The sequence below is a fragment of the Sturnira hondurensis genome, unplaced genomic scaffold, assembly GCF_014824575.4.
Source record: "Sturnira hondurensis isolate 20B ecotype Veracruz unplaced genomic scaffold, ASM1482457v3 Scaffold0022908, whole genome shotgun sequence".
Classification (NCBI taxonomy): domain Eukaryota; kingdom Metazoa; phylum Chordata; class Mammalia; order Chiroptera; family Phyllostomidae; genus Sturnira; species Sturnira hondurensis.
The window spans coordinates 6,600,546-6,611,195 of record NW_028095539.1 but is presented as its reverse complement, the minus strand read 5'-3'; the positions used below and the strand labels follow the sequence as shown (position 1 = coordinate 6,611,195).

At 61.9% G+C, this 10,650-nt stretch overlaps 1 protein-coding gene across 1 annotated transcript; it reads right to left on the bottom strand.

Annotated features, from left to right (window-relative positions):
* Positions 1-551: 551 nt before the first annotated feature.
* Positions 552-8,300, bottom strand: PRRT1B (proline rich transmembrane protein 1B). Its single transcript, XM_037036895.1, has 6 exons — positions 8,140-8,300; positions 7,381-7,678; positions 5,671-5,689; positions 2,353-2,816; positions 1,543-1,686; positions 552-701 (listed from the first exon to the last, which is right to left on the bottom strand). The coding sequence occupies exons 1-6, from the start codon at positions 8,298-8,300 to the stop codon at positions 552-554; spliced, it is 1,236 nt and encodes a 411-aa protein (XP_036892790.1).
* Between the last annotated feature and the right edge of the window lie 2,350 nt (positions 8,301-10,650).

Genomic DNA, 10,650 nt, shown 5'->3' with positions numbered 1-10,650 from the left:
CGGGGCCAGCCTGAGAGAGCCTGGCCTGGGGGAGGGGGCAGAGGCACAGCCACCAACGGGGGAGGAGGCCACTCCCACCAGCCCCCAGGCCAGAGGGAATATGGCAGCTGTGTCCTGTGATCCCTGGGCCAGGAGGCCGGTTGGGGTGGGGGCAGGGGCTGGGATTTGGGGTGTGTCCACCCCTCCCCATGGTGCTGAAGATACTGAGTGTTCAGGCCCTCCACGGGTCCGAGGGTAAGGTGAAAGCAAGGGCGGTGGGTCCCAGGCCAGCACAGCCCCCAAAGACCGCAGGAGGGGGCACTATGGAAATGGGGCTACAGTGGGCCCCCAACCCACAGTTGGGCCTGGGTCCTGAGGCCACCGCAGGTTAGGACGCTGCCCTGGGCCACCTGCCCAGCCACGGGTGTGCTGAATGCTCCAAATCCCCCCTCTCCTGCCCCCGGGTCCCCTCTGCAGGCCACAGACGGCCACCAGCAGGGACCCAAGTCCACGGGAGGCTGGCCAGGCTGGGTGTCTCTGGGCATCCCGGGTCCCCGAAGAGCCACTGGCCCTCAGGGCAGGTAGAGCGCCACCAGCACGTAGACGACCCAGCTGGTGGACACAAAGACCCCGAACAGAAGGCTGAACAGCACGAGGGAGCGGGCCTTGCGGGATGCCTCCTCGGCCTGGGCCAGGTCCCCCCGACTCAGGGCTGCACGGGTCTGCAACGAGATGAGGTGGGGGTGAGCCCCCCCAGCCCGCACTGGGAGGCTGACACCGTGGGGCACCTGCCCCACACCTAGCAGGACCCACACCCTCGCCCTCAGCTCTGGCAGCCCTCACGATGCCCCGACGGGGGCGGTGTCTCTGCGGCCCCCATTTTGCAGAAGAGGAAACAGAGGCTCAGAAAGGCTGTGATTGGCCCAGGGCCACACTGCTGGGGCGGAGCCAGAATCCACAGGCAGGCGACCAGAGCCCCACCCTGAGCTGTCCTAAGAGGGGCCTCTCTCCCTGTCCTGGCTGGCTGACAACTGGGGAGCTTGACCAGTGGGGGCTGTGGGGCCACGGCTGGGTCTGCCTCAGGCAGGAGACCCCAGAGGCTTTCCTGCTCTGAGAGAACGTCCTTGCCACTGACACCAGTGGGCACCCAGAGCTTGGCCCTGTGCAGCGTGGTGGGGCCAGGGGTAGGGGGCAGCCATGGAGATGGTGGGTGGGTAAGGGGGTGGTGAGTGCGTGAGCAGACAGGTGGATAGAAGAAATGAGAGGGTGGGTGGGTGGCAGCCTGTGCCCCATCACACACAAGCCCCCTGGAAGGGACAGTGTCTGGGGCCTTGTGATCACCTTCAGTGAGAATCGTTTTAGCCAAACTTTCTAGCACAGACTTGAGAGGGAGGGGGCAGCAGCAGAAGATGGAAGGACGTATCCCTAGAACAGGAGCCAGGACCCCGGGGCCACCGACCCCGCCCCTACCTCCTTCCTGAGAGGGAGACACCAGAGACCCAGCTGCTGGGGAAGGGGCTGTGGGCCCCGCCCCCACCAGGGCGTGGGCGGCCACCCCCCTACCTCGTGGGAGTAGACAATGGCGATGAGCCCGGTGAGCAGGCAGCAGAACAGGGTCACCAGCACGGACTCCATCATGTAGTCCTTGGGCAGCGGCCTGTGCTCGATGGTGGCGGGGCCCGGCACCGCGGCCAAGGTGCTGTTGTACTGTGGGTGGGCGGCCGGGTCAGGCCTCCTGCCCCTCCGCAGCCCGCCCATCACCGCCCCCAGGGTCGGCCCAGTTCTGCCCTCTGCAAATCACTGCGTAGGGTCCGGTCACCACTGTGTGACCATGTCCCCATGGGGCCCCCGGCCCGCCACCGGGGGCCTCCTGGCCCTCCTTCACAGGGAGCCCAGGGCCTTTGCTTGATCCTGAGTTCTAATCGAACTCTCTCCACCAGGGGCCCTGGGCCTCTCGCAACAGGCCCCCTTCCCACCCTGCCCTCCTCCTCACCTGGACGGTGGCCCTGGCTGGAGGGCCCTTCCTTCTCATCTCTAGCTGAACTCTCCTGTCCATCCCTCAGAACCCAGTGCAAAGGCCCCCACTTCCGGGAAGCCCCCCGGACTCCCCCGCTCCCCAGGTTGAGCCCTTTCCTTTTCCTCCTCTGGGCACCAAAGCCCCTCTGCAGGGGCTGCTCACAGTGCCTGTCATCTGTGAGCCCACCCCGCACCCCCGGGAGGGAGGCCAGTGGGGGACAGCGAGGGGTGAATGGGTAGGGGTGAGTGGGCATCAAGTGAGGGGCAAGCAGGGCAGAGTATGTGGGAGGGGAGGTGTGGGCAGGGTAAGGTGGGCATGGAGCAGCGTGACCACGGGCTGGGGGGCACCCCACTCACCACAGGGAAGGGCGCGAACAGCTGCGGCGGAGTGGGCGAGGGGTAGAGGGGTGTGGCGGGCGGCGGGTACAGGGCCTGGGGCGAGGGCCCCGGCTGGTAGAGGACCGTTCCCTGCGGGAAGGGTGGGTACAGCAGGTGCACGCCCTTGGGGTCCGGCGGCGCGTAGGGCGGGGGCTCGCCCACGAAGCCAATGTTGGGGATGCCATCAGCCGCCACCTTGGGAGCCTGCCTGGCATCGCCCGTGGCCTGGCCCTGGGCAGGGGACACCGCCGAGGCCTCGGCCTGGGCCCGGGAGTCGGCCGCAGGGTCCTCCGGGGCTGGGGCGCTGGCCCCGTCCGCAGCCGCTTCCTCCCGGGGCCCTCCATCCCCATCCAGCAGCTGCGGGCGGCGAGGGAGCTCCGGGAGCTCCGGGCCCTGGGGGTCCTCAGGGGCCGCGGGGCCAGTGCCCGCTTTCGGGTCCGCTCCTGGAAGAAACAGCAGGTGTCAGGAACCCCCAGAGGGCACAGCCGGACTTCCCCAGGCGCCAGAGCAGCCCTCCTGTGCGGGGAGACACAGTGGGGTCCCAACCCTGCCCGCACCTGCACTGGAGCCTGTCCGCGCTGGGCCCTCAAAGACTCCCCCCCAGAGGGCAGAGACAGGACGAGAAGACCGAGGCTTGGGGAAGTGAGGTGCTCGGCTGGCGGGCACGCAGGCCCTGCCTCTGCTGTGAGGCCATCCCGCCCCCAGGCGCTGTGGCCATGGCTGATGGGCCCAAGAAAGAAACACGGGCCCAGGGCGGCCCCCACCCCCAGAGGCCATCCTGAGACCCAGTGGGCTGCGGGGCTGAGCCAGGAGAGGAGCTGAAACAATCAGATTATGGGCTTGGAAGCTGGGGAAGGTGCTCAAGACTCGCCAGACCCTGGCTAATCGAGGGGCGTCAAAGAGCCAGGAGGTCACTAAGGGCAAGGAGGGGACAAAACCTGAGGTCACTAAGGGCAAGGAGGGGACAAAACCTGAGTGGGGGAGGAGACAGCACCTGGAAGCCCGCTGCCTTCCCCACAGGCCCTGGGGCCCCGCGTCCTGAAGACGCCCGTGTGCCTCCTGAGGGCAGCCAGGCCAGGTGAGCACCTCCAGGCCTCAAGCAGGCATCGGGAGAAGGGCTGAACCTGGGTTGGGTTTCAAAGCCCCACAGCAAGGGTGGCAGCCCAGGGCCCGGGGACCGACCCTGGAAGTTCATTTCCTAAATGTGTTTGCAGCTTTAGAAGGCAGAGAGGTGAGGAAAACAGGCATGGCAGTGACAGGTCCAGTGAGGGGATGGCCTTGCTGAAATGCCCCCCCATCTCGACCACATCCCCCCAGAGAGCTGATTGGCAGCAGCAGCGGGGACCCTCCGGGGAGGGGCCCCGCCCTCCCCCCCTTCCCCGCCCCAGCACCTCCCAGCCGCCAGCCCCCCGCCCCCCGCAGGGCCCTGCTCCACATGACTGAACACTTTGAAAACCAGATGGCCAAAACAGCCGGGAAACAACGAAGAAAATGGTCAGAAGTGCATGCTTATCTGTAAGTTCTTTAAATGTAAGAGACTAAGCTACCTAGTCAAGAGGCAGAGTGGCTAAATGGATTAAAACAAACACAAGCCCACTATGCCTACAAGAGACTCGCTCTGGAGCCGGGGCACAGACCTAGCGTGCAGGGGTGGGAAACATGCCCCACGCGTGTGGGGCCGAAAGACAGGTAGGGTGGCTGTGGTTCTGTCGAACCACATACACAGCAGAACAAAGACTCGTAAGACACAAAGAAGGGCATTCCGTAATGATAAAGGTGGCAACCCAACATAGGACCACCGAAGCAGGCAAAGTGAATGTTCACAGGCCCGAAAGGAGAAACAATAGTGTGGACTTAACACCACACTCCTGTCAACGGATGCATCACCCGGACAAAACTCAGTAACGAAGCAGTGGCCTTCGCCCACACGTTAGATCAGACGGACTCAACAGAACACCCCACCCAAAACCGATGGAACGTACACCCTTCCAGAGGGCCTAGGGAACACTCCCCAGGATCGACTGCAAGTCTTAACATTTAGGAAAATTAAAAATTACATCAAGTAGCCCTGGCTGGTGTGGCTCAGTGGACTGCATGCTGGCCTTCAAACCAAAGGGTCACAGGTTCGATTCCCAGTCAGGGCACCTGCCTGGGTTGCAGGCCAGGTCCCCAGTAGGGGGCCACATGAGAGGCAACCACACATGGATGTTTCCCTCCCTTTCTCCCTCCTCTATACTCTCTAAAAATAAATAAATAAAATATTTTAAAAGATTATATCAAGCATTGTTTCCAACCACAGTGGCATCAATTACAAGTGGTAAAAAAAAACCACCGAGAAAATCACAAGAGCTGTAAATGAAACACGCTCCTGAAAAATCAGTGGGTCCAGGGACACGACAGGGGAAGCCACAGAGGATCTCGAGATAAACGGAAATAGAAATGCAACCCGCCAACTGAATGTGGCAAAGGCAGTTTGTCTTTATTTTGTTTTTTAGAGAGAGGGGAAGGGAGGGAGAAGGAGGGAGGGAGAAGGAGGGAGAGAAACATCAGTGTGTGGTTGCTCCTGGGGACCTGGCCTGCAACCCCAGCATGCGCCCTGCCTGGGAATCGAAATGGCAACCCTTTGATTTGCAGTCCGGTGCTCAGTCCACTGAGCTACATCAGCCAGGGCACAAAAACAGTTTAAAGAGGGAAGTTCACAGCAATAAATGCCCACATCAAGAAATAACAACAACAAAAAACTCAACTAAACTTTATTAACTCTCAAGGAATTAGGTAAAGAAGAATAAACGGAGCCCAAAGTTAGTAGAAGAAAGGAAATAAAGGTCAGGCTGGAAATCAATGAAATATAGACTAAAAATACAATAGAAAAGATCAAGGAAATAAAGAGTTGGTTCTTTAAAAAGATAAAGTTGACAAACCTTTAGCTAGACTCACCAAGGGAAAAAATGAGAAAACTCAAAATTAGAAATGAAAAAGATGTTACAACTGATAACAGAAATACAAAGGATCATAAGAGACTACTATGAAAAATTATAAACCAACAAATTTGACAACCTAGAAAAATGGGTAAATTCCTAGAAACATGCAACTACCAAGACTGAATTCAGAAGAAACAGAAAATCCACACAGACTACTTACTAATAAGGACATTAAGCCTGTAACCAAAAGCCTCCTGACAGAAGTCCCGGACCAGATGGCTTCGCTGGCTCATTCTGCCAAACGTTCGGAGAATGAACATCAGTTGTTCTCAAACTCCTCCAAGAAACAGAGGGGCGGAAACACTCCCAAACTCACTTGACCGGGCCAGCGCTACCTGAGACCAACACCAAACAAGGACTCCACCAGGAAAAGAAAAACTGCAGGCCAATGTCCCTCACGAGCACAGATGCCAAAATGCTTCAGTAAAACATTAGCAAACAGAATTCAACAACATATTGGGAGATCCCACTACGGTCACATGGGATCCAGTCCGGGAGTGCGAGGATGGTCCGACACCCACGTGTCATCGACCTGCCACACGGCAGTAAACATTTGAAGGCTAAAAATCACTCGATTCTCTCAACAGACGCCGAATTGCGGAATCGTGAGCCATAACAAATGCTCTTGTTTGGAACCACTCAGTTTCGGTTGGTTTATTACACAGCAAAAGCCAATTGGTACCTGATACAAAGTTTCCTCTGGCCGCAGGGTGGGGGGTAGGGGGTGCAGGGTGAGGGCACAGAGAGGGCAGGGGGCCCGGGCTGAAGGCCCGGAGAGACGACAGTGCGCGCTGAGCCTGAGCAGGCCGGGGAGGGCTCATGGGACGTGGACACGGGCTGGACTCCGGGTACTGCGTGGGGACCCGGGCCTGAGGGCATCCAGGGTTGAGGAGAGGAAGGGAGCTGTCGGGGTGACAGGGCAGAGCAGCCCTCCCTCCCCCTCCCCCCTTGGTGTCCAGGGGTCCAGGGGCGCAGCGCCTGGGCAGCTCCACTGGGTCGTGGGGCTGACCGGCGTAGCCTGCGAAGCCAGCAGGTTCCCACCGACTGACCCAGCGGCCTGCTCTCCAAAGTCAGGGTGCCTGGCCAGTCCCGGGAAGCTGGAGGAGAGCGTGGGGAGGGGGCGGGCGCTCTGGGCAGTAAGTAAGGTCCACACTCACAGGCCCGAAAGGTCTGTGACTGTCCAGCCGGACCCAGAGGGCTGGGCTCTTCCCAGAGGACCTGGGTGGGGGGCTGAGAGGCCGCTGATCCACTCGGCGCTGTTGGGGGTAGGGCCCTAGATATCCCCAGGGGAGGCCCCGGACAGCCCCGCCCGGGGTTTCCAGGGCCTCTCCCAATCTCGCCCACGCGGCCAAGGGCTGGAGCTTTAAACAGTCAAGGCACCCACCCGTGGGCCGGACGGGGCGGGGGAATGAGAAGCAGTGTTCCCCCGGGCCACCAGCCCAGCCCCGCCTGGCCACTGCGTGAGGCCCCGCGCCCCTGGGAACGCGCCGCTGCCTCGCGGGGGCCCCACGAGCTGCCCCCACGCGCGCCCGCCTTCGAGGTCAGCAATGCCGTCCTGTGCGCAGGGCCAGGAAAACACCGTAACCCGGGCGGGCCCTGGGCTTTGGGGGCTGCTGGGCGGACAGAGCTGTGCGGGTAAGAGGTCTGCGGGGCGACGCGGGGACAGTGTGGCGCTCGGCGGCCGCCGTCCGAAAGTTCTAGACGCCAGGCCCTCGGGGCACGACCGTGCGCGGCGTGGGCCCCGTCGCGGCCCGAGTGGCCTGGCGGACGGGCAAGCACCCGCCCCTCTCCCGCCCGGTAAAGTGAGGCCGGCAACGGCGTACCCCGCTAATAACAGCGGCGGCAGGGGCCGCGCGCCCGCGCTTTTCTTTCCCTGAACCCGGAGTCTCCGCTGCGAGACCCGAGCAGCGTCCCGCGCCCCCGCCGGCAGGGCCGCTCCGCGGTCGGTCCCCGCGGGAGGCCGCGCCCGGCGCCTGTTATCGAAACAAAAACCGCAGCTTCCCCGGGGCCCCTCCAGGGCACATACCTGGCCCGATGGCGCGGAGATACGGCCGCAGAGTAAATAAATGCGCCGGCGGCGCTGCCGGTCACCGCTGGGGCTCTCGGGTTCTGGACACCCGGCCTCCGCGGGACATTCCGGGGGCGGGGGGGGCGCCGGCGGGGGGAGGGGAGGGGCTCCAGGGTCGCGGCTGGAGCCAGGCCAAGCCGCTCTCCCCGCCACCGCGTCCCCGCACTGGGGCTGGTGGCCGAAGAAATCCGGGTCTCCCTCCCACCCCGGGGTGTCCCTGGAGCGCCAGGCAGGGCCCTGCACACCCCCCAACTCCCTGCAGCCAAGGCGAGAGGGAGGCGAGAGGCGTCTCGGTTCACCACCCCTTCCAGCGCCCGGTGCGGGTCGGGGCCGTCGGGGTTCCCTGAAGGGGTCTTTCCGCCGTCGCGCCCTCATCTGCGCATCTCTCTGGCTCGCGCCCCTTCTCGGGGTCTCTGATTCCATCACTGGGGTCCCTTCCCTCCCCTGGGTCCTGTTACTGCCCCCCTGCCCAGGGTGGCCCCTGCCCCGGCTCTAGGGACTTCAGCGTGGCCAGAGGGGGCGGAGTGGAAAATGCCCCCAAACTTCCCCTGCGCGAGTGCCTGCTGCCCGCCCTGGGGGGGCAGGGGGGGCTGCAGGGCCCCGGGGCCACGCCAAAGGCCGCCCCCTCCTAATTCTCTCTCCCGGGAGCCCGCAAAGCTGGAAGGGGACGCGGCCTGAGCTGCGGAACCGTCCACGGCAGCCTCCGGGTCCCCTCACCCCCGGTTCTGAGGGGCTGGGCCCAGGGCAGGGCGGCGCTGGGGCCCGGAGGAAAGACGCTCCCGCCCCTGCACCCGCCGGCCCGCCGCGGGGACCCCGGGGCCCGGGGCCGGGGGCCGCGCAGCGCGCACCGGGCCCCCCGCGTCCTCACCTGCGTCCATGGCGCGGGCCGGTGACGGGGCGGGCGGGGCGGTGCAGCTCCTGAGCCCGGCGCCTCCCGCCGCCGTCCGACCCGGCTCCGCTTTCGCTGCCGGCTCGGGTTTCCTGGTGCCGGCTGCACGGCCGGTTAATAATTGACCGCCTGAGCTGCCCAAATCTGTGTCAACAGGTGGCTCCCGCGCGCCCCGGCGTCGGGCCGAACCTGCGTGCCGCCCACCTCGCAGGAGAGGAAGGTCTCGGGCGAGGTTTTTGGCGGCGCTCGGCAGAGGTGCGGGCGGTGGGAGGAAGGCAGCAGCCGCGCGCAAACGCCCACGGGGCCGGGAAGGCGTTGGGGGCCGCTGGAGGCGGCGCGGAGACGTGCGCACACCGGGCAGCGCTGCGGGGTGTGCTTGCGCCGGCGAGGACCGCGGGCGCCGCGGGGACGGAGGGAAAGGGGGAAAGGGAACGTTGCCGTTCGATGGGCACAGTCATAGTTGCCACAGGCGAGAGTCACCTGTGGACGCTAAGTTCAGCGGGTGGAAGAGGTTCTAAACGGAAACCGCGTTACCTGCACAAAGTACCGCCTGCAAAACAGGCCGTCGGCACCACTCCGTCCCAGCAGCACAGGCGCACACCTGTGGGGCGCACACCTGCGGGGCGCCCCTGCCGAGAGCGCTGCGCCCTGGCCCTCGGAAACCGCGGGCGCGCCCCGCGCGAGGGGCGCTCTCCCAGACACTGCGATGCCTTTGCTTTTCATTGGAATTTCCATTCGGCTCTTAAAATCCACATCCTCCATTCTTCTTAATGTCTTCTCTGGTGTCAGGCACTCTAATCCATGCACTTTTTCTCAGTTTTTAAATGGTTTTTAAAACTTTTTTCTTGAAAATCGTTTTAAACTCAGGGAAAAGCTGCAAGGATGGTACAAACGCCCGCTAGTGGCTTTTCGGAGGTGCTTTTGGCCAGTACAGAACCTAGTGCAGGACTCCGTGGTGCGTTGAGGAATCTCGTCTTCACTTCGAGAGGCCCGCTGAACTGGGTGGGCCAGAAAGTCCCTTCGTTTTTTGCATAAAATGAGACATGTTTTTCACTTTCATCAACACCTTCACCAACTTGGATATTTTGAGTTAGGTCGACTTTCTCCCGCTATTGGCTTCTAGCGGGGGGAGGCCAGCGCTGCCGCTGAACGCCTTCCAGTGCAGGAGACAGCCCCACTGCAGAGAGTTATTTGGCCAAAATGTCAACAGTATGAGAAGTTTGGAAAACCACATTTGACACATTTGGTCCGTCACAGCACCTTCTCCACACACTGCACACCTCTCTCCCTTTGTGTGTGTGTGTTTCCGTCGCGTTTTTACCTTTGAAATATTAAAGCACAATATGCCAAAAATGTTGTGTATTTTCTTCCATCTTCAGTATTAAAACGGCTGCACAAAAATTCACCAATTTCAGTGAGCTTTTTTTAAATGCACGCTGATATGACAGCTGTCACAATACAATCTAACAAAATTGTTTCAAATGAAGTTAAAGACAGTCCATCAGAGGGACAAACCCGAATGGACTTTCTGGCCAAACCAGTAAAATCCTTTCCACCTGCAGCTTTTCAGATACAAGGCCGCCCATTAGCTGCGCCCGTAGCTTATCAGTCTGCAGCGGCGGCTGTCCTCTGTGAAGCTGCCCTGGTGCCACACATGTGCCATGTGCCGGGGACAGTTTTGCATTTGTCTCCAGGGAGCCTTTGGGAAGTCACCAGTGGTGGGCTGGGCCGTTTTTGTTACTTTCTCTGTCTGGGGTCTCTGCTGGCCTGGGTGGTCCTGCGGCAGTGTGGGCGGAGGGCAGGCCAGTTGTGGAATCCTGCCGCTGTGTGGGGGCCGGTGGCCTCAACTCCCACGCCCCCAGGCACGATCTGGTCCCTGCCGCTGTAAGGGCAGCTTGGCTCCAACCACTAGCTGGCTGTGACCACCTTCTCCATTCAAGGGCCTAATGTGGAACAGGCTTGGCTTTCCCTGTCTTGTCTCCCAACAGGGAGATGGGGAACTCCTCTGTCTGGAGTGCACATGGGCGCGAAGATGCCTCCCCGTGCCTGCGAACTCGGCTCTTCGGCCCCGAAAGTCCCCTTGCAGCCACAGACCTCGGAGAGTCCGCCCCGGGGCCACTGGCTCCTCGATTTCCACCGCAGGAACCTGGGTGATGACGGTACCCACCGCTCAGGGTTTGTTAGGACCAAGAGCAAACGGAGACCAGCCAAGAACCGTCCTGGAGCGGACAAAACCAGCTCAGGAGTGCTGAGCTGAGCCCCGCTTACTTTGCAAGACTAACTTGACCTGGGTCATTTCTTGCTTACGCCTCTGGAAATGATCAGCAAAACTCACTTCC

Excerpts from the sequence above, each read along its gene's own strand:
- PRRT1B (XM_037036895.1), bottom strand. The coding sequence starts at position 8,300 with ATGGACGCAGGTGAGGACGCGGGGGGCCCGGTGCGCGCTGCGCGGCCC. Across the intron at positions 7,679-8,139 it reads CCAGCCCCTCAGAACCGGGG|GGAGTTGGGGGGTGTGCAGG; the intron begins GTGAGGGGACCC and ends CCTTGGCTGCAG. Across the intron at positions 702-1,542 it reads CCATTGTCTACTCCCACGAG|ACCCGTGCAGCCCTGAGTCG; the intron begins GTAGGGGGGTGG and ends ATCTCGTTGCAG.